The sequence below is a fragment of the Alosa pseudoharengus genome, unplaced genomic scaffold, assembly GCF_046254945.1.
Source record: "Alosa pseudoharengus isolate Yale_2024_CS ecotype anadromous, Long Island Sound unplaced genomic scaffold, YU_APseudo_1.1 YU_APseudo_1.1_scf_3, whole genome shotgun sequence".
Lineage (NCBI taxonomy): Eukaryota > Metazoa > Chordata > Actinopteri > Clupeiformes > Clupeidae > Alosa > Alosa pseudoharengus.
This window is the reverse complement of record NW_027468718.1, coordinates 34,171,992-34,195,455: the sequence shown is the minus strand read 5'-3', so window position 1 is coordinate 34,195,455 and position 23,464 is coordinate 34,171,992. Positions and strand designations below refer to the sequence as shown.

General features: G+C 39.1%; 1 protein-coding gene and 1 long non-coding RNA gene across 6 annotated transcripts; one reads left to right on the top strand and one right to left on the bottom strand.

Moving 5' to 3' along the window:
- Positions 1 to 4,331: 4,331 nt before the first annotated feature.
- On the bottom strand, positions 4,332 to 14,123 carry LOC143100702 (RLA class II histocompatibility antigen, DP beta chain-like). 5 transcript variants are annotated; one of them, XM_076264107.1, is made up of 6 exons: positions 13,874 to 14,123; positions 12,313 to 12,421; positions 11,752 to 12,082; positions 7,634 to 7,891; positions 7,257 to 7,538; positions 4,332 to 7,124 (listed from the first exon to the last, which is right to left on the bottom strand). In XM_076264107.1, the coding sequence occupies exons 3-6, from the start codon at positions 11,873 to 11,875 to the stop codon at positions 6,799 to 6,801; spliced, it is 990 nt and encodes a 329-aa protein (XP_076120222.1). In that variant the 5' UTR covers positions 11,876 to 12,082; positions 12,313 to 12,421; positions 13,874 to 14,123; the 3' UTR covers positions 4,332 to 6,798. The 5 variants fall into 5 exon arrangements, with proteins under 5 accessions (XP_076120222.1, XP_076120227.1, XP_076120224.1 ...); XM_076264112.1 differs by lacking the exon at positions 11,752 to 12,082; XM_076264109.1 differs by lacking the exon at positions 12,313 to 12,421.
- Positions 14,124 to 17,292: 3,169 nt separating this feature from the next.
- LOC143100700 (uncharacterized) lies at positions 17,293 to 21,881 on the top strand. Its single transcript, XR_012981921.1, has 6 exons — positions 17,293 to 17,406; positions 18,682 to 18,775; positions 19,317 to 19,389; positions 19,911 to 20,025; positions 20,902 to 20,993; positions 21,090 to 21,881. It is a non-coding gene; the product is annotated as an uncharacterized LOC143100700 (long non-coding RNA).
- The last annotated feature ends 1,583 nt before the right edge of the window (positions 21,882 to 23,464 follow it).

Below are 23,464 nucleotides of genomic sequence, written 5' to 3'. Positions count from 1 at the left end.
TGCCCCTCGCCCTCGTCCATTAATTCCGTATAACAGGACTCCTCGGCGGCCGTTATCCCTTACGTAATTACCGCTGCAAACATATAATTACCGCTGTCAATGGCAACGGGTTTTGTGCTTCTGATACGTCTTTCATATCACTACGCAAGGACTGGAACTTCATTCAAACCTGAAAGCAGACGGTTGATCAGCTGTGTTCTAAAGAATGTTTGATTCAAGTTCAGCAGCGTGTGTTGTTGGGAACTATTTGTTTTTTTCAGCAAATGCCACGATGAACGGTAACAAATAGGCTAGGCTATGTAGGCTAAAGTCATATCGTGGGGAGTTTATTATTTCGTTTTGGCAAGTAGCCGTATAATAAGCGGGTTAATGTATAGAACGCCGGTCATTATTGGGGAAATAAGTCCCTTCAGGCCGGAACAAGTCGCGTTCGCCCTGTCGGGACTTATTATGACCGCCGCGCAGCGAAGCGGCGGTCATATAGGTTTAGTCAGATTTTTCTTTTTTTCTTTTTTTTTTCTTTTTTTCTTTTTCGCATGCCCAAATTTCCGTCAATGATTCCCGGGACACTGAAAGACCGGGGTACACGAAACTTGGTGGGCATGTAACCCCACATGGATAGCATGGAACCATCGTTTTTCGTTTTGATCTGTAGCCCCCCCGCTGGACTGGACCCCCGAAAGGAGGGTAGGGCAGACACAGTTTTCTGTGAATATCTCGAGAACCGTAGGGTTTAGGAGGACCATTTTTTTTTTGTATGTTGATCTCAAGGGGCCATGTCAACACATTCCATAACCACTCATTTCATGTATAGCGCCACCTAGTTAAACACAAAAAAGTAAAAATGAGGTGTTGTAATCGCAGGTATCTGTGACCTAACATAGTCAAAACTGCACGAAATTGGAAGTGTAGGATCCTTATGACACCCTCTGTATGCAAGCCAAGTTTCGTGGAATTCCGTTCATGGGGGGCCACACAATAAATTAATTTATGTTACTATACACCAACTGGCCTGTAGGTGGCCGGAGACAGTTTTCTGTGAATATCTCGAGAACCGTAGGGCCTAGGAGGTCCACCTTTTTTATGTAAGTTGGTCTTAAGGGGGCATGTCAACCCATCCCATTACCACTTATTTCATGTATAGCGCCACCTAGTTAAAAATTAAAAAGCAAAAAATTAGGTGTTTTCATCACAATATATCTGGCTGACAAGGTCAAAACTGCACGAAATTAAAAGAGTAGGATCATTATGACACCCTCCAAATGCATGCCAAGTTTTGTGTACTTTCGTTCATGGGGGGCCTTACAATAAAATAATGTATGCATCTGTTTTGTATGACTAGTCCAGTTTCTTGGTGAGGTATCGTCTCTGTAGACTGGTACAGCCTCAAGCTCCACTCCCTGAATGTTCACTGGTGTAAATGCAGTAAAGAATCACCATCTCTTTTGTCTTCGGGTTCAGGAGAAGATAGTTCCTTCCATATGCCATTTCTGGCATGTGTGTTTCTTTGATCTTTATGAGTGAGTGTGTTGCTGGTGTGTTGTGGGCCTGTGGAACCATGTGTGATGACATGTTCTGTTTGTAACACAATGAAGACCAGGTGAACGAATAATGAGGTACACAGAGAAACACTGGTGTGTGTGTGTGTGTGTGTCTGTGTGTGAGTGTGTGTCTCTGTGTGTGTGTGCATGTGTGTGTGTTGTATTACATATTCCCTTGTTTGCTTAGATATTATAGCAGAGTAGTACAATGTCAAAGAGGAATGTAGAGTGTAGAGGGATATTCCACCATTTGGGGAATTACACTCCTTTTATACCTCCCCTTGAGTTAACCAGTATAGTTCCATATCAAATCAGCCTAGAAAATCGGCACGTTTCATTTTCCGTTAGTCTTGTTACACTTTCTAACTTGAGAGGAGACAACTTTTAAATAGTGAAATTACCGGAAATCTTAGTAACTTTTAAACGTGATACTAGCAGGTGAGATGCTAATGGTCTAATCCGATTCAATTATCTATGCTAGGCTGACATGTCGATTGTCCTCTGATCGCTTTCATTCCTTTTGCTTGCAGTAATGTGAATAATCAACATTTAGTATGTTTAGGCATACTTTGTAGAAAAAAAATTGGGTAGGCCTATGAAGGAAAGAGCTCTAGGCCTACAGCATAATCCTGTACGTTATGGTACAGTAGGCTAGGCTACTGTACGTTTCCAATATGACCCAGGGTAATATGCTGATTTAGCCTACAAAACAGAGGACTAAATTATAAGCGTGATATGTCATGTAGGCTTAACGTTTCTTTTAGGATAGGCTATGTTTTTGCTGAAAAAGTAGCCTATAGTTCGCCGGTCATTATTCATTCTGCATATATTTGCGATCGTTTTCTTTCAATAATGTCCAATGGCTTAAACATTGTCCTTTATTGTTTGCTTTAGGCCTACCTTTATATTTTAGCCTACATAATCCAACTCACGTATTGTCATCTGATCTTGGGCACCGCCAGTCAAAAAAAAGCAAACAGGTGAGCGCTCTGCACCTCTTTATGCAACTCTGCCGCAACACTAAATGAAGATGCCCTGCTTTCAGAGGATAAGTTTCGTCCCTTGGTTGTGTAGGCTATATATGATATAAAATATCTATAGCCTACATTGTATAGCTTACATTCAAATATTACCTTTCTGTTACGGAGCTGGAAATAGGCCTATGAGCACGAATTAGGATGTAGTGGAGGCTAAACGCAAGTAAACGCAGTTTATCCACCTCTGAAATTTCAGAAATAGAGTTTAGGCCTACCCACCTCTTATTAGAGTCTATCCACCTCTCAAAAGAGCTTATTCACTTTTAACATTCATAACATTCAAGCCTTTTTTAAAAATCCGATAGGACTACCGCATGGCGCAGTCCACCTCACCGAGATTGCAGAATTCATAGTTCACCCACCTCTTATTTTACCACTACTCCCTGGCACAAATGTACTTGTCCTCTCCTAAACGAGGGCAATTGGACATTTTATGGTCAATATTAGATTGGTGAGAACACTTAATATACTAGATCACCTGTAAGAATGTTTCAATCATTCTATACTGTAGGTCTTGGTGTTTTTTTTTAGATATTATGAAAAAAGTAACGTTTTTCACTTTCTTAAGTGGGCTATAGTTCTCATTAGCAGTTTTATGCCAAACCATGAAACATTAAGCTGCGTCCAAAAACGTCTTTAAAAATCTTCTGATATTGATCATGCATGATATGGCAAAGAAAGATATTAGATCGTTGGTCTTGGAATTTTAAAAAAATGCATTGCACTTACACCTCAGATTACTTGCAGTACCCCGGCATTACCAGAAGGAAATGGTCGTACGTCAAGTTTGAACCTGACGTGGAGATAAGCACTTTTCCACGTCAAAGACGTTTTTTTATAAATCTGAGCGTTGGCATGGATTTGAGCGTACACACGGTCTAAGATCAAATCTGTGTGTAAGAACGCTTTATAAATGAGGCCCCAGGTTCTTGGTGACAGTGTCTAAAAGTGTGAGGCTTGCATCCTCAACTGGAATGGGTCCAGCTTGTCTGTGTTGTAACAGCCTGGTGAGAACGCCACTTAGCTGAGTGGAGCATTCTTTCAGCACCCTGCCTCTAAGCCTGTCAGGGCCAGAGGCCTTGTGTGGGTTGACTCTGCGCAGTGTGGAGGTCACCAGCTGCTCATCAATAAGGAGGGGCTGGAGGTTGGAGCTGGGGGTTGAGGGGGCCCAGGTGGGTGTTGTGCGGCCCACATTGAAACGGGTGAAGAAGAAGTTCAATTTCTCTGCCAGAGTTGGGTCTGGGCAGGCAGCCCCTGCAGGCTTGGGAGTTCTGCCCATCATGATGTTCAAGCCATGCCATGCTTCCCTCGCATTCCCAGAAATCTACTTCTGCTCCACCTTGTTCTTATAGTCAACCTTAGCCAGCTTGGCCTTCCTCCTAAACTCCTTCTCCAGTTCCCTCACCCTGAGCTTATCTCCTTCTCCAGTTCCCTCACCCTGAGCTTATCTCCTTCCAGAAAGGCCTTCTTCTGGACCAGGCAGATTTTCATGTCCTTGTTAACCCATTTTTTATTGTTTGGGAAGATGCTTATTGATGCGTGTTACAGTATCCTCACAGAATAAAATGTAGGAGGTGAGTAGGTCTGTTAAAAAGTTAAAATCATTGTCACTATCGTTAAGAAACAAATCCCAGTCTGTTCATTCAAAACAGCCCCTTAAAGATTCAGCTGCCTCCTTATTCCATACTCTAATGTATTAATTAATTAATCGGAAATTAACCGACACATCGGTCAGTTTTAGATAATAGTCAAGTCAAGTCAAGTCAGTTTTATTTTTGAAGTGACTAATAAGTTCACTTTGCAATCAGCCTATAAATAAGGCACAGGTAATGTACAATGGGCCTACAATGGAGGGAGCAGGAAGAATGAGAAGAGTAAGAATTAGAGGAGGCCGAAGAAGAGGATGTGGAGGTGAAAAAGTAGGAGGAAGAGTAGGAGGAAGAGGACGCGGAGGTGAAGAAGCGAGAGGGAGAGGATGACAAGGACAAGGAGGTGAAGTTAGAGGATAAGGACAAGGAGGAGCAAGAGGAGGACGAGGAGGGGGGGAAAGGAAGGGGAAGAAGAGTAAGAAATAGTGGTGTTCACCATCATGCATCCCTAGGCGTATATAACACTACACACATTACATTCATGGACACCTTACATGACATGCTCACTAATGTTCAGAGACCAGAGCAGACCAGATACGTCATCATATGGGACAATGTTTCCATACGGCTGCTTTGGTCTGCAACTGGTTTACAGATCAAACACCAATTGAAGAGTTCTTGTCTGCCTGGCGCTGGAAGGTCTATGATCGTCATCGCCATCAACGCATAGCCCTTTTACAGGCAATGGAGGAGACATGTGGGGATATTGACCAGGCATCATGTCAGGGCTGGATCATACGGCATTCCAGAAGATATTTCCCCCAGTGACTTGGACTAGAGGACATTTTTTGCAAACTAGACTAGAGGACAGTTTGCAAATGGAGTACATTACCTCCATCTGCTGGACTGAAGTGTAATGGCAAGTGTACCCTTTAGCCTTGTTCTGGCCGCCGGGTGAATAAGGCGAATGATGTTATATGTTTCTATTTATTTTATGTTATAGGTTTTCTAGTTCTAACTTGACACATTTCAGGCAGTTCTACAGTAAACTTAACATCTGAGATGTGATGTAAAAATTAAAGAATCCAAAACACAGATTCATAGCTAGTTATAGGAAAAAATGATCACACCATTGTTGAGTTTTTCCACATTTCTATATTTTCTGAAAGCAGTTGCAACCATAGTGATCATCTAAGCATTGTAAACACTTCCAGTGTTATATAGACATGTGTTCTATACCTTCCATATGCATAGTGTTCATATTGACATTTATTCCATACGTAACATAATCAGTTAAAGAGTACAATACACCAACAACTAAAGTAGTAATATCATATACATCTTCACAAAACAGACTTCCATCCACATTTCATTATAACTTTGTATATAATTGTAATATTGCAGGAGAAAAATAAAGTGAGCCACACTGTAAAATATTTCCCTCTTAATTTACAGTAAACTACTGACAGCTACAGTTGCCAGCATGGTACTGTCAATCTACAACAACAGTTTATAGCTGTAAAAATGTGACAATATCATACTGTTACATTTATATTCTGTACAGTACACTACCGTAACATTTGTTACAGTTATAAACTGTTGTAGATTACGGTAGCTGTAGAATAACAGCACTGTAAAAAAATTAACTGTAAATTCACAGCAAATTGCTGGCTACTAATTGCATTGCTTTCACAGTAATATCATAGTAATTTACCGGTACTATTTCACAGTAAATCACAGTGAAATGCCAGATCCCAGTATGCAACAGCCCCAGTCAACATATTCTTAAAGATATCACATATAAAGCCTTACTGAAAATTAATCTTGAAATAAAAATACAACTAAATGACAGTGACCCTAAAGGCTATATGGTTGTTGTCATGTTTATCATGTAATTGTTTATTGGTGCCACAAACCATCAAGTAGATGACCATCGACAACACCTTAATCCTGTGCATAGAGCTTAGCCCTTTGCAGACCACATGCTCTAATTTCAGCGCCCCAGTGCTGATGACGTGCAGTCTGCAAAGGGTTAAAGTGTTGTTTGTGCTGAAGGAGGGAACAAATGTACATAACCATAGTTTGCATTGATGTGATTGTGAATATAAATTCTACAGATTTTGAAAGTCATGAGTGTGGTGATTTCACACATGCGCAATCAGTTTGTAGTCTTCTATTGTGAGTATTGTAAAAATTCTGAAGAAATTAAATGGGTAAAGAAAATAAGTATGATCACCATAATAATGAATCATAAGAATAATGGTACATTGCCGTAAAAATTATAAAGATTTACAGTTGTTTACTGAATTTCGAAATTACGGTACCGTACTGTCAGAATTTGGCTGTATTTTTCAGGTAATATTTTACAGTGATATTTCCATGCGGTTTGGCATTTACACAATTATTTCTGAAAACTCCAGCCAAAGGAGAGATGTGGGAATCAAGGGAAAACGGTGCTTTTGCATTGTGACATGTTGTTCCCTCGTTTGTTTGAAATCTCTGATTGGCCACTTGTTTGCTCGAGGGGTTTGTGACATCCTTCCCCCAGCTGTTTTTAGTGTCACCTTTGGGTACAACAAAAAAGAACTATGCAAATAGAGGGAGAAAAAACACTCTCTATCACATTGATAGTCAGACTTGCCACTGACCAAAGCTCTGTGTTTTGATATGAATTTTACCCCACTGGAGACATCTGTGTGTTTTGTCAGTCTGGACTTGACACTGAAATTCTTCCGCATCTTTACGTTCCAGTTGAACCTGGACCCTCATCTGAACTGTTCCGTCCCCATTGGGGCGCGGTCCAGTCAGATTCACCCCACCGGCCTGAGGAACTCCAGCTTTAGTTAACTGGATCCTGACTCCTGATAGGTCGGAGCTTGTCACATGACACATTAGGTACGTGCCAGTAATTCCTGTGATTCCTTGCCTGGGTTTGGCAAACATGTACACCTCCAGCCCTGTCAGAAATCATCAACCATTTGAACAGTGTTTGTTACAGTGTTCGTTATTAACATTCCTAATCAAATCAATGTTATTTGTAGTACTGTTTAATCCCTTAAATACTTGATCTGTTTAATCCCTTAACCCACCTTTGTGAGACTCGGATTGCGCCATTCTCCCTCTTGCAGTTTTATTAAGGGCATCCCAACACTTGTCCTGGAGGAAAACTCCGTAGACGTGATTGCGGACATTATTCCTGTTGTTCTCCTGATTCCACATCTCTGCTACAGGCACCGCAAGGTCAGAGTGAGGCGTCCATCTCAGAGTTTTGGGGTCAAAGGTCAAGAAATCTTCTCCGTTGACACCCCACTTATCAAAGACAAAGGTCTCTGAGCCATTCACCTTGCAACCCCGACGTCTTTGGAGAATTTCTGTTTGTATTTGGTCATTTAAGTGAATATATCAGATGTTTGTAAAACAGACAATTGATTATTATTGATTCCTAGTTAGTCCCAATTGCTCTCACCTGTCCAACCAGCTGTTTTGTTTATCATCTTGAAGCTTCGCAGGTGCTGTACGTACTCTCCCTTACAGGCCTCATGTTTTTGCTGAAGGTCCTCAGTGGTGTGTGTGTGTGTGACCAAGTCGTGTCGCGGCTGGTCTGTCAGTGTGGGACTCTCACAGTGGAAGAGGACGTCTCCGTCTAACAAAGTCGTCTGGTGAAACTGCAGCTGCCTGTGAGAATCACGTAGAACTGTGTACTGGAACTCCAGGGACTGCACTTCTGCAGGGGACAGAGCAGGACCTACAGATAAGCTCAGGAGACCACCTGTGCCTGTTGCTCGACTGGAATCAGTCTGCTGGAGCTGTTTTAGGGGTATTTATGGATGCTGTCACTCCATAGTGTACAGCCGTACGCACTGTGCATACCATCAGGCAACTCAACGAGAGAGAATTTGGCCTACCATAACTTCCCTACTCTGCACAGTATCCCAATAACTGCATGACAGTAGGCTATTTACAATGTTCTGTAAAGTACTTGTTGCTTTCTTTTACTATCTTGCTGGTTATCAACACACAATATTAAGCTAATTCACTAACTCAAGACTTCAAGGCCATCATGGATATAAAACGTTTTTTGTAAACAATGAAAGGATGGAGGCAGCAAAGCTAGAGGAGTTATTTCAGATGGCCAAGAACACGGTAGGCAAAATTGGTGTGCTTGTCAAAATGTTAGCATTACAGCTGATTATAATGCTTACTGATGTTAAAGTGCACATGCTAAACCATACACAGCTGTAAACTAGAACAAAACTAAAGGTAACTTTATAGGGCTGTATAAAATTGTCCAAATGAATACAGTAGGTCATTATTAGGCATTGTTGTTGTAAAGATATTGCATGTGGATGTTGTACTACTTTTTAGGTGACCAATGCATGAACGATGGGTGTGCGTACCATAGCATTCATTCCTGCAGGCGCTATTGTATCTGTCTATCAATACCAGTAGTTGTTTCCTGAATTGAAAGGGAACTGTCTGTAGGTGACAATGAGCTGAACACTGACAGTAGATGTACTCTAGATACTGTCAAAAGTCTCTCTGCAAATGTGAAATATGAAAGTTTTAAGTTTTAAGTCATTTTACATTCACTTGGTCCTCCAATCTTAATATTTAAACATCAGTTTGAGCAGGGGCGTCACTAGACCTTATTCACTGGGGCACGTGCCTTAGTAAAAGTCTCTAGTGCCCCAGTAAAATTCTAGTGCTGCTCCCGCTGGAAACGGCATTCATGAGTGCATCTCCGTGCCTACTTTAGTCATGACTCGAGCCTGTCACTTACCAGCCAATAAAAATAAACAACGAAAAAAAGAAAGGGGCCATAAAAGCCAATCAGGAAATAGCACCTCTGCATGGGCGGACTGGCCATCTGGCATACCGGGCATTTTCCCGGTGGGCCGACGCATCTTTTGGGCCGATAGAATAGGCTATATATATATATATAATTTCATCATTTTGGCCAATGATCGGCCCAAAGGAAGGACAATCAGCGGCCCATTGGTTACATTTCCATATTGACACTCGACTAATCCAATAACAGCTCATGTCAGGCCCCACCCCTCCCATTTTGGCTCAGAGCCAGAATTCTGTGAGCGCATCAAAAGTTAATCGAAGTTGCCTACACGAAATTGCGGCGGGTGCCGGTAGTGACAATTTTGCAAAAGTAACATCAATGTAGAATCTTCAAAAATACAATATTGCAAGTAGGCTAGCATATGTCAGCAACATGTTGAAGTTCGTTGAGTTTGAATGAGAATGTAAGCAAGCATACAGAGCAGAGGGACAGTGAGCAGGTGGTGGAGAGAGCCTAGTTGAGGCTACATGATAAGAACTCAGTGGTGGAGCAGGTATGTGTGACATGCCATGCTGACGATGATGATTATTATGAGATATTAATTGCGATAATGTAATTATATGGTAGGCTAATGAATTTTCTAAATTAATGATTTGCAAACCCGGACAGCAAAAGAGTATCAAATGGACATTAATTGTTGGTCAGATTGATCAGTTTCCGTCAGACACCCAAAATTCAACATCGATGGCATGAGTGGTGGTTGGTCTCTCAAAGTAGACTGTCGAAAAGGTTCTATCTTGGAAGGGTTATCATGGTAAAGATGGGCTAAAAGACTGTTGACTGACGGAAATGTAGGCAAAACGTCAAGTCTTATTCATGCACAAGCCAACTAAGCTATATATAACCTATAGGCTACTGGAAGACATTAGTTCATGTAGCTATACTGTTCCAAAATGTACCAGCAATGTAGGTAGGTAGTAGGCTATAGCCTACAGGAATAAAATATTTCCAGCAACAGCCCTGTTTATTTTGTGTTGTTTCAGTTGTCCTGATAGCTGGTATAAATTACATTAATGTCTACGACAAGGTAATTTAGCTATTTACTAGGGCTGTCAATCGATTAAAAAAATTAATCTAATTAATTACATACTCTGTGATTGATTAATTAATCTAAATTAATCGCATATATAATTTTTGCTGTGAAGGTATTTTAAATATTTAAATTAAAATGAATCATGGAATAATCAGCATTAGTGACATTAAAGTTCAAAAACTCTTTTATTATTATTTTCACTGTTCAAATAATTGCCATAATAATCTATGATATATGATATGACCTAATATGCTGAGGAAATAAATTCAAATGTGCTTCGGGAAGAAGTTTTTTTTTTCACATACAAGGCAGTTCAGGCCACAGATATAACCTAGGGGACACAATGAAAATTAATTAACACTCCCCTCAATGTCAACACTTATTTCTTCGCATTGATGTGCGACTATAGAGTTGATGAACTCCGGTGATATGCAAATTCCTTGCTGCAGACATTGCAGAGGACTTTATTTTCAACACTTTATTTTTTATCAACACCATCAGGCCATTTTTTAAAAGTAAATGTTCCAATCAATGATCCAGGCAGCACGTTTTCTTCTCTCTCCTTTATTTTACAGTCTAATTTTTACTGACTAGAACGGCTCGGGGTCAAAGGTCATACGGAATCGATTAATCTGCACTAATTTTTTTAATCAGTTATTTTTTCTCAAATTAATTAATCGAAATTAATCAGTTATTTTGACAGCCCTACTATTTACACATAGGCATCAGTAATTGTTTGGTGCTGCTGCCAATTGAGCAAGTTTAAATGTAGCCTATTGAATAATTTGAAATGATACTTTGAATTCAAGCAGAAACTCTTCTTTAATAATTGCTTGTATAGCCTACTTGAATATCATTGGAGATCATGTGCTCTATGGCTACCTCTGATTGGTCAGAGTGATAGCCATGGTGATAGCCAGTGAGGCCTACATCACATTCAGTGCTTCATGACAGTTGAAAATATATGCATATTTAAGGGTAATGCAAAGATTGTGTGTTTAATTAGGTTGCCCGACCGATTTGAGGGCCGCTTGGGCCAAATATGACAGGGCCGATTTTTGGTCCCAGTCCGCCCCTGCACCTCTGTCCTAGCGTTCATGGGCTTCGGAAAAACCTTTTTCCCAGTGAAAACATCATCATTCCGCGTCATTCACGTCACGTAATGTGTGAGTCAGAGGTCGGAAACTGGGGCTAGATTTTGCTAACAGAGTTGCCCAGTTAAGTAAGTAAGTAAGTAAGTATACTCTTTTGATCCCGTGAGGGAAATTTGGTCTCTGTATTTATCCCAATCCGTGAATTAGTGAAACACACTCAACACACAGTGAACACACAGTGAGGTGAAGCACACACTAATCCCGGCGCAGTGAGCTGCCTGCTATAACAGCGGCGCTCGGGGAGCAGTGAGGGGTTAGGTGCCTTGCTCAAGGGCACTTCAGCCGTTCCCACTGGTCGGGGAGTGCTAACCAGTAGGCCACGGCTGCCCCAAGGGGCCCGTTAGGGGCTCGTCATCACTTTTGTCGTCACGTTGTAGTTCGTTTGTAGTCCATGTGGCCTTTCATGTCCAACAGTTTTAATGTGAACTTGGGAATTTGCCGTTTTTGTCACTTGAAAGCTGCATATCTTTCTTTCACAAGCGTCTTACACTATATTTTAAGCAAATACAGTTGTTTGTTTAGGATTAGTGAGTGTATGTTTTAACCTTTGTTGTGGCATCCATGTTTGTCACACATTCCGACGGCAAAGCACATGAACACTTGCTGTCGGAAAAACAAAGTAGCCACGGGGGCGGTCCTTGTCATTCCGAAGTGCCCTGAATGCACCATACAGCTGGGTAAGATTGAACGCAACAACCAATGAAAATCGTTGATTCTTCCGAGTGTTTCGTTGTACAGTGGAAACCGCTGGAGCTCATCACATCACTTTGAGTGCAGAGTAAGTCGTCCCCTGGAGCTCATCACATCACTTTGAGCGCAGAGTAAGTCGTCCCCTGGAGCTCATCACATCACTTTGAGCGCAGAGTAAGTCGTCCCCTGTTTTAATGTTACAACAAATTCACAACTTGTTTGACAGAAAAAATGACAAGTTGATCGCTGTTAGAGAATGTTGCCCACATAATTAGCATCTGATTTTCAATGCTTAGCGTCATTGTAGCCTAAATTTAGCAACAGTTTACCAGCTTGTGCTCTCTCCCTCACACACACACTCAGACCATGTGTAGGCTGCATGCACACATGCGGAGAATTAATAATGATTTACTTACTGTAGAGAGTCCTGTAAAAGTAGCCATACTGTTTGTGAAGCTGTCCTACTGTAAAACTAAACATAGCCTTCTGATAAACTATTCAGAGATGGACATCAGAAAATTCTTCCTGAACAGAGGGAGAGGAACAGTGAGGAGAGATGAGGAGGATGAGGGAGGTATGATAATTGCATTCATTAACGGTAACATTAACATTTATGTTGGTAGCCAGTGCTGTGATTTGATCTATGGTTTAATGGCAAACTTAAATAAGTTTGCTGCATTTGCAAATGTAGCCTATAATAATCTACACAGAATCAGAGTAGCCTATAGGACACTTGCCTGGGAGGGAAGTATATCTCAATTTTGACTAAAAATAAGCTTCCCTTGTGTTAGTAGGAAAGCCTATTAAATTCATGCAGTGAGTATAGGCCTACTTATGCCTATGTGTTTGAATGTTGCTGAATAGTGGCTGCTACAACAATTGAGGGAGAGAGTGCTGGTCCTACAGTATGACAGTGACAATAATGATTTTGAAGCTTGTAGCCTACCCGTAGGCTGGCCATTTATTTCATATTGTGCGCACATTTTTTTTTTTATGTATTGGGAGTTGGGGCCTGTGCCCCAGCAAAGCTCTAGATCTAGAATCGCCCCTGAGTTTGAGGATGAAGAAAAATAGCTAAGTGAGCTGCCGGAAACATCAATTACATGTACACATTGATGTTTTATCATTAAAAACTAAATGGTTACGGAAAGGGTAATATTGATACAAACTGATAGATGGTTTGCAACAGAAGAGGGAAGCAAGTACATTTTTAAAAATACAATTGGTTAATAAAACTAAATAACAATTGACAGTAAGATTTGAGTAAGCATTGAGCAATTAGGCCTACATATAACATGTATTATCAAATAATATCAAGAATAACTATTAACTGAGCAGCACACTTCATCACTGATTGAAAGAAAGCAAAGCAAGGCGGACTGAGGGAGAGTGGGGAGTTGAGGGCAAATCATTTAATGTACTGTACGTGTGCCACATCAGCACTGACAAACCCGTTCAGTGCTCACCTGAATTCAAAACACAGCACAGTAGACAAAAACACATAGATAAAACACAACACAGCACTAGCACCAACACTGATTCAAAGGGCTGCATAGTTAAAGCACAAAGCCTGATGAAGAAGTTGAGGAAGTTCCTCTTGTAGATATCACAGGTCAGCTGCATGCAAATATGTGCATTCATCACATGACGTGCACAAACCTGTTGAGCCAAAAACTGAATTCCAAAGAACAAAGAACGTTCCAAAGTTCTCCTACACCCAAATACAACAAAGTCTCTTACACAAATTTAGCTGAATTATTTCTTTTGGCATCGCAATAAAGCAATTTGGCAAAACTGTATGATAACAGTTTTTGTTTTTTGTATACATAACGTGTAGTAATTGTAATTATTTTTTCTACAAATTTAACTTCCTTATCCTTTCGGCATCAGAACATATGCATTAATTAATCTTTCCCTTTGTATTTGGCCAAGACTGTTCTGCTGTTGTTAGTAGTATTACAGTATGTGCAAACTCACCGCAACCAAAGCAGAGAGGCAGAGAGGTGAGCAGGCAAAGTCCTATCCACAGCAGGGTCCGCTGGGTTGACCTCTTCCCTGAAGAAGCCTCCTGACACATAGGGGCTCACACGGACATCCAAGAACAACCAGAATAAATCTGAGATGTGTCCTAGCATGTCAGGAATTGTCTGAAGTGTTTAACCTCTTGTGTCTGTCTGCATGTCTGACTATGTGTGGTGTGTGTGTGTGTGTCTGCACTGATAGTTCACAAATTTCATTGGCTGAAAACTCTCGTTAGCTCTCTGGGTGGAGTGAAATTCTAATTTAAAGCTATGGCCATCATCTGATGTGAAAAGAAAGTGTTGTTTTGTGCTTTACAAAGTCGATCTTGGGTTCAGCCTGAACTGTTGAGATGTTTTTCTTAACACTGATTTATTTTGTTTACTTTCATTTGGTGTTGATTTTTCTTCTGACTTTACCTAACATGTAAAGAGCATGCTGACAACAGAGATGGGTTTTGACTTTATCTATGGAAACAAATAAACCTTTGTTGGATCGATGAATGTTTTAGTTCAAGAGGGAAATGGCTAAATTATTTTTCTAACATGTAATAGAGGGAATGGCAGGTTACAAACAGAATTGTGCTTATGATTGATGATAACATGCTGATAATTGATCCAAATGCTGACTGCACTGTGCTAATCTAAATTGTTATGACACATGTGATACAATGATGGATGTCTGTAAGTAATAGGCAATATTAAGGCAATATTAAGCATATGTCAGAAAACTACCAGAGAAAAATAAAACAAAATGCCAAGCATTTCAAAGATCTGGGTACAAGGAAGTGTTTACTTGAATCAACCTCAGCAAGCCAAGTGACAACTGGTTTTTCTACTTTGAGTGGGGAAGGAGTGGTGCTATATTACAGCTGCATTGTGTGTGTGTGTGTGTGTGTGTGTGTGTGTGTGTGTGTGTGTGTGCGCACTGAAAAAAATAACCACTGGATTTACTTGATTGTATTGTGTACATCGGTTACACATTCTATGAAATGTCTAGAATTAGTCTAGCATTTCTCTTTCGGTTTACAAAATTGATTTATGCCGTGGTTACTCAATTTGATCAAGTAATTCCAAGGAAATTGTTTAAGTTACCGGTAAGTTTAAGAAATATTAAAACCTGATTGACGCAAAGTACGTCAAAAAACACACCCTTTCTTCTCTATTACATTGCTCCGCAACTGTTCATCGCAGCGAGATGAAACCTTTATAGCGGAAGTGGGGCTTTCCAACGAGACTTTGCACTTGTCTGTACGATCAAGTATGAAAATTAAAAAAAAACATGAAATTAAATCAAATTGCATCATATTGACAGTCTACACCAGGGGTTCTCAAAGTTTTGATTGGTGAGGGCCAATTCTGGAACCCAACATTAACTGAGGGCCGCCAAAGGGGCGGGGGGAGAAAAAGAAAACAAAAACTGGGGAAAAATCCCATTTGTAATCATTTTAATGACCAGGTTGCATATCTACAGTTTATATTTATTGCATTAAACACATTTTAATTCATAACTGAGGCTAAACCTGGCAAAACTTGTGAAAATCTTAAGAAAAATTGCAATGCACACACAATCCCTGGGGTTCTCTACCCTCTATTTCTTTGAGATATAACTGTTCTGGTTGCAGTCCATTTCAAGTGCAACTATAACAAAAGTATGACCTCAAACTGACATAGCCTACCTTGTGCACAGAGAAAGCAAAAGCCAGATGTGTTTTATATTCATACCATCCTATTCTTTGGCCTCCTCTAATTCTTACTCTTCTCACTCTTCCTGCTCCCTCCATTGTACCCATTGTACATCACCTGTGTCTTATTTATACTGCTTAGGCTGATTGCAAAGTGAACTAATTATCTAAAAACAGTTTTCACATGAGAAAGTGTGCCAGAGTTGGCAAAAAAGTGTAAATAATAGCCATACATGATTTGCTAGGAGTGTGTTGATCATTTGGAAATTGAGTGTAAAGCAGTGAGTTGTGTTTACAGTTCCGCAAAAAAAGTGCTGTGCAGTGGATTGTACCTACAGTTGTACAAAGTGTGTGTTACAAAATTGCAAACTGAGTGCAAAGCAGTGTTTGTGCTTTTAGTTTTGCAAACTCAGTGAGTGGTTTTGCTATACAAATTAATAAATTGTGCTGTAAGAATCACGGTTAGTGTTTAAGCATTCAGAAAAAAAACTGTAAACTACACAGTAAAATTGACAGTGTTATTAAGTGTTAATTTTTCAGAGACATATTTTTCAGTGTTCATTAGTGTTAATTAGTACGGAAGCTTATTGCTGCCACACTAAAAGAAATAAAAAGTCTCAGTATTATGTAATTACGTGAAAAGTTTCTTGTTATAACAATATCTTTTTCATGTTTTAACAAGATATTTATCACGTTATTACATGAAATTATCATGTTATTTCATGATACTGATATTTTCACGTTATAACATGAAAATATCATGTTATTTCAAGATATGATATTTTTACGTTTTAACAAGATATTTATCACGTTATTACATGAAATTATCACGTTATTTCATGATACTGATATGATACTGATATTTTCACCCTTCCCCACAGCCTTAGAAATGACAGCGATGACCTGACATGCAGGCTACCGAGCCAGAGCGGTCTATACATTTACCCACATTGCGTGAAGATTTGCATATTTATCAAAGCCCTTTCTCCCTCTTGCGTCAAGTTAGCGAAAGTTTTATTTATTGTGTTGATAAGAAGATAAAGCAGAACTATGAGGCTGTGTGAGCCATACAGTCTATGGTGTGAGCAGGCTATCCTGCACAGAACCTCTCTATCGGCCTCCTTTTCGGCAGCTCTCTGCCGATACACACACATCCCTCTTCGCTGCTCCTCAGTCAGCTGGGAATTGACCACACACACAGCCTACACACTCATACACACATGCACAAAAACAAACACTCATCAAGCAGCACTGTAATAGCAGTCAGGGTGCAAGTTCATAGACACGACTAGTTATCATTTATGCCAGCCATGAGCTCTCGTGGCCTTGTTTCGTTTAGTTTTGTTATTTTGAAATAACGTGATAATTTCATGTAAAAACGTGATAAATATCTTGTAAAAACGTGAAAAAATCCTATCTTGAAATAACATGATATTTTCATGTTATAACGTGAAAATATCATTATCATGAAATAACGTGATAATTTCATGTAATAACGTGATACATATCTTGTTAAAACATGAAAAAGATATTGTTATAACAAGAAACTTTTCACGTAATTACATAATACTGAACCTTTTTATTTCTTTTAGTGTGGCAGCAATAAGCTTCCGTAAATTAGTGTAACTTCGGGAGTTGTTTGAACAAACATGTACACCCACGGTGTAATTAAAACTCACAACAAAGTGTTTTAAGTGGGTGTGAATGTACGAACTCTGGGGTGGAGTCATTTACACTTCCGGTCCTTCAGTTGAGATTTTTGAAAAGAAGATGGACGCCATTGAAGTACAGCGTGGGATAGTAAAAGGTAAATTCATTTGTTCCCTCTACTTCTGTAAGCTAGCATGAAAACTACGACAAATACACAATTAAGTAATGTCACATCACAGGTATATGTTTTCATACCAACGTGTTTTACCTACTATGAAATATTGGTGACGTTAGCTTGGTCGCTAGCTAGTAGCAAGGTCGCTAGCTAGCTCAGAAAATTATTGGTAAAACATCCAGCAAGCTAACATAACTTCGGTGGGTTATAACCTTATCAAATTGAAATGGTTAAGTTTATGTTAATTTGTAATACTTAAACTGTAAACTGACATTAATGTAATATTGGAGTCAACAACGTCTTAAAGTCCTTTCTGAAATTCGAAAAGGCGGTTGGAATTTGAATACCCACTGAGGGAATAGCTCTAACATGCTAACGTAGCCTAGCTGATTAACATTAGAACTAGTTACAGCCAGAACTCCACTGTTCATAGCGATCTAACGTTAGTGTGCTGCCAAATGCTCACCTGGCACAAATGAATCTGTTGACTGACTAATTATAACAGTCTGTCGACTCATTGACGTTTGGTTGAACTGAACACTATTGCTTGCTTATAAAAAAAATTGCTGCTAGCTAACATTAGCTGAGACCACGAGGGCATTCGTTTAACTGTTAGGCATTTTACCAAACAGAGGTGTAAGGTAACCGTTAGCCTGGTTGGTTTGGTGCAGTCTCCATTCTCTGTATGGCACTGGTATTCGTTTCTGTTAGAGTCTGTTGGCTTTATTTGGGTTAGATCAATTTCTTTGTTTCCTAACTTATAAAGGGTGCAGGTAAGCCAAAGAGTATAGAAGTTAGCTAGCTTATACTAATTTTAGATATTTGTAGAAATTGTGGTTCAATACTAGCTTGCAAGCACGTGCATAAAGATATTCAGTCCATCAGGCATAACGTTACAGCTGAGCAGAGTAAGAAATGTTAATTCTCTGAAATTATGAGCAGTTTTTTTATGGATATGGTAATATGTAGACGAGTTTACTGCCTAATAAAATTATTTAAGTTATTACTTAAATACTTTCTTACTGTTGAGTTTTGAGTTTAAGTTATTACTTAAATACAACTTACTGTTGCTTAAAAAGTAGGGATTATATAAACATATTTTAAGACAAAAACACTTGCGGTTGAAACATTTGGTAACCTGTGGTAAATAATGTCAGAATAAAGTTTAGAAGTCCTTTGCTGGTTAGTTGATATACTGCTGATAGTCAAATCATTGTTGTTCTTGTATTGATGTAATCATTTTCTTTGTTTTAACAGGGTCAGCAAAATGCTCATCAATGTCCAGTACCATGGAGAAAAAAGTACCTCAAACTGCAGCCTGGTTTTTCTTTTCAAAGTTTAATTCGAGAAGGTGAGGTTTTATGTGAGTTTAGCCAAAGTCCTTTTAGGCAAGTGCCTCCACTCGGCGGCCATATTGCAACGCTTTTTTTTCCCTTTTTTCTAGCTTGTTTAGACTATGAATCAGCTTGACCATAGGCATGTTTCTTAATGATTTCACATGCACACTTTGTATCCTGGCTGGAGTTAATGCAGATCCTTATGATCCTTTTTAAGAAATACATTTGAAATCAATCAAGGTTCAAAATCCCTGTGCACAGCCCTTTTGCAGGTGCTGATGGTGTGCAGTATAACTATTAAAAAGTCAAAAACTAGTATAAATCGCACACTGAAGGGTATATTTTGTTGACTTTATTTGGCGTGAAGGCTTTAGGTTCACGTTCAAACCTGATGAAGAAAATTGTGAAACGTGTTGTTCACGCCAAATAAAGTGGGTAAGGTTAAAAAAAAAAAAGATTTTGTCTTTTGTGAATTAAGTGAAATAAAATCGGAGACCGAATTTCTTAAAGCAGCCCTTTAAGATTCCAATTTTTTTTTCTTGTTCTTCAAACAAGGCACATCAATCCACTGGTGCAAAAGAAGAGAACACCTCTGCCATAGGAGATTCAGCAGAAAAAGGCCAAACAGGTGAGCATTTAAAATTAAAATATCACTAGGAGAAATCCTTGTCTGTCTCGTCTCCAAAATGCAGAAGCCTAGCTTTGTGTTCCGGTAGTGTCTCATCAGTGGGCACATTCAATCTTGCAGCTCTGCACTGATCTGGCTGAACGTAAAGTATGTTTATTAGATTCAGTCAGATCTGCTTGCAGATCTAGTGCTGCAAGATCAAAATCCCACTGATTTCATGCTACTGGAACACGAAGCCAAGCAATTTGCTTCCTTCAGATACAGGTCTTGTTATAACCTCTCTGTACACTTTACAAGTTTACAATACTTCTGTTTGTCTGTAGAGACCCTCATCACACAACCACAGAAGTGTAATTATATTTTGAGCACTAACAGTGGTATTAAATAGCGTTTGTTTTTTGACGTTCTAGCTGCCCCCTTAGCTTTCTTGTTTGTACTCTGGAGTTACACTTTTTAGAGGGTGCATGTAAGTTTTCTCTTTACAAGTGTATCACTGTTATTGTTTCTTTTTTTACGCATAGATGGTCCAGGAGGTTCTGGAGAAGAGTTAAATGGGAGAGGAAATAATGGAGGAGTATAGTAGAGCACCTTGACACACTGTACAAGAAGGCATCTTCTGAATATCCTGGTCCATGGGTATGTTTTGTTTTGAATAAATTAATCTAATTGTATACAACAGTTAGGTCCAGTCAAACTATGAACTATTTTCTGACTGAACGAGAGGGATTCCATGGGTGGGGTTATCTCAGGACATCCCTACTCAGACTTAGGTAGTGCCATTTTTACATTGATCCAATGTTATCGTTCCATTCATTCAAAGTGAGAGAACAGTGTAACATAACATCACAATTGACTGTTTGAGTGAGAAAAATAGAGTGCATGTAATAGGGTGAATAATGTAATAAAATGAAAAATCATTATTGTGCACATATAGCCTCACACAACCTGCCTGCAGAGTGACAAGAAAACCCTAAATTGATGTCTTTTAATCCAGGTATTTGGTAATAGAATTGCTATGTAAAAACAACATTGAACTGGTGATTGTGGGGTTGATAAATGCTATAAGGCAGAACCTTAGCTGTAGGAATATCTATTACCAACTACACAGTGGCTTCATTTTCAAAAAACTCCTGAAGACACAGCTCTTTAGAGAACATCTCCTCTCATAGCACTACTTACAACAAGTCTTGCTGATCCTAGTACTTACCACCTGTCTTGAACTGACACTCAACTGTTTAAAAACAGCACTCACTGATGCACTTATTCTTACTGTACTCTACTGTTTTTAAATTGTTGAGAGAATTGCTTTAAAACTTAAACTGCTACCATGTTAGTCGCTTTGGTTAAAAATGTGAGCCAAATCTAATGTAATGTAATATTACTTAAGCATATTTTAGTGGCAAGAAGCGTTAAGTCTATATTTTATCCATAATCCATGTTTAATCACTCTTCCATTTTATAGCTTGTAATGTTGTCTGAATATATCTAATATAATTTTCCTATTGTTTTTAGAAGGATACCAGTACGTAGTCAAAGAAAAAGATATGCACTCGGCATTGTGACTGTTTCCTAATCTCAGGGATCCTTACTCCACCAATGGCTATGTAAGATTTTACTCATTTCCATTTAAGGTTATATATAATAATAATGTTCAACTATTGATCTGGATAATCATAGTTCTTGCCCACATTATTTTGCAGGAACACTTCTACGATGCTGGAAGAGGGACAGGCTATCTGGCATGGCGCCTAAAGCAACGAGTGTCGCAGCGTTTGGTCAAGAACAGCTCGGGAGCCTTGGAATACATGAACACCATGAGCTTTTTAAGGAGGTAGACTTTCTAATGAGGAGACAGCACTCAAAAAATCCTCCATAGAAATGCATGGGGTTAGTTTGTAACGTATGGTGTTGTTTACATATATCACACCCCCCTCCGTGACAAAACGTGGACATGTGAATACATTGAGCCAATCATGTGGTGTGTTGTGAAGACATTGATTGTGCCAATCATGTGTTGTGATCTTGCCGCTAGAGCAAGATTGGTGTTGTGAAGCCTGCCGAAATAGATGCCCGATAAGTGCCCAAAATGTGTTGCAATATGGCTGCTGAGTGGAGGGACTTGCCTAAAAGGACTTTGGGTATACCCACATGTAACATCACTTCATGGTGCATTATCTGTCTTGCTTATGGAAAATTGGCCCATTATTGCACATCTCTAGTAATAGGTTTGAAGCAAAACACAAGTTTGTCAAATTGTAAAAAATCTCTTGATTATATTGTTTTATTTCTTGTTTATGAAATGTTTACTCAGTGTTGCAGAGCATTTTCATGCATATGTGGTTATGGATTGTGAGGAACACTGTTTTATTGTTAGTCAATGATTTGTATGAGTATAAGGCCTTTGCTCAACAAAATGCTTATGGACCAAACTTTGACATATATATTGTACCTCTGCGCATTGATTTGAGCCATATCATGGCAAATGTTAATAAAAAAAAGAAAAGTAATTAATTTGCTGTGGTTTGTTTAATATGTTTATTTTGATAAATATATTTGAAACGAATTAATTAATTAATTACTCCAATAGAGTTAATTTTGAAACTCTGATAAGAGTTAATTATGAATCACTGATGGAGTTAATGATACACTCCAATAGAGTTAATTTTAACTCTGATAGAGTTAATTATAAAACACTAGGCTAGTGTTAATATGGCAACACTATGGCAAGTGTTATTTTAACACTGATGAGTGAGGATTATATAAACTCTGGAATAGTGTTAAAATTAACACCCGTAGAGTAAAATTAACACTGGCCGATTTACTGTGTAGCCTACATCATAGCAATTTATTTCGTCAGTCATCATGCTCATTTTAATGAGTAAGAATGAACATTATAATGTATTTATTGCAAACAAAATTATCCCGCGAGTCACGTCAGGCAGACTGCAGCTGGTCTGTCCGGTCTGCTCTAGCCTTTGTCACATGTTTAGGCTGGACTTTGCACTTTCACTTGTCAGATAACTGTAGGGCCTACTGTGTTAATTTATTCATGCAGAATACTTAGAGGTAGGCCTGAGACTAAGGGCCATTCAAAATCATCCCGCCTGTGAGGAAACTCTGTCAATCATCACAACAGGATTGTCTCTGTTTCGCTCTCTCAATCTACACTGGCCAATCAGAATCCTCTTCAGCCAAATTCCCAGTGCGGTAAAATTAGATTCAGATTGGATATTCAGCAGACATTCGGCTGAGTTGATTTTACTGTTACAAACGTACGTTGTTAGTCATGTGTGGCGCATGAGATTCTAGGCTCCAATCTCGTTTACTGAGCTATTCATGTCACAGCCCACATTTTGTTAAAAGAAGACTTAATTTGGTGTTTGGAAGCAGCAATATCTCACTTGTAATAACACGCTAATGCAAAACAGTAGAAACACGCCGCAAACGTTATAAAGAATCTATTGCTATGGACTACCTTTCACAGCAGTTGGTTTTTCAAAATAAAAGTCCGACATCTCTATACAACAATTGACATAATTTTCCCATGCCAATATTGCAGGCTGTGGTGCACTTGTGGCCAAATAAATCACACCATTCTAACCCTCTTCTGGAGCTCTTCGTATCACAGCCCATATTGTTTTGAAATAAGACTTCATTTGGTGTTTAGGGACCACTTGAAATATTTCACTTGTAATAACATGCTAACGCAAAGCAGTAGAAACACACTGCAAATGTTATAAAGAAACTATTGCTATGGACTACCTTTCACAGCAGTTGTTTTTTTAAAGTAAAAGTCCTATTTCTCTATACAACCACTGACATAATTTTCCAATGCCAATATTTCAGGCTGTGGCGCACTTGTTGCTCAATAAATCACACCATTCTAACCCTATTTTGGAGGTCTTTGTATAACAGCCCATATTTTTTGGAAATACAACTTAATTTAGTGTTTGGGACCATATGTAATATTTTACTTGTAATAACACGCTAACACAAAAATGTAGAAACACACCATATGTTATTGAGAACCTATTGTTATGGAATATCTTTCACAGCAGTTGGTTTTTCATAGTAA

Excerpts from the sequence above, each read along its gene's own strand:
- LOC143100702 (XM_076264107.1), bottom strand. The coding sequence starts at position 11,875 with ATGGTGCATTCAGGGCACTTCGGAATGACAAGGACCGCCCCCGTGGCT. Across the intron at positions 7,539-7,633 it reads CAAAACAGCTGGTTGGACAG|AAATTCTCCAAAGACGTCGG; the intron begins GTGAGAGCAATT and ends AAATACAAACAG. Across the intron at positions 7,125-7,256 it reads GCAATCCGAGTCTCACAAAG|GGCTGGAGGTGTACATGTTT; the intron begins GTGGGTTAAGGG and ends GATTTCTGACAG.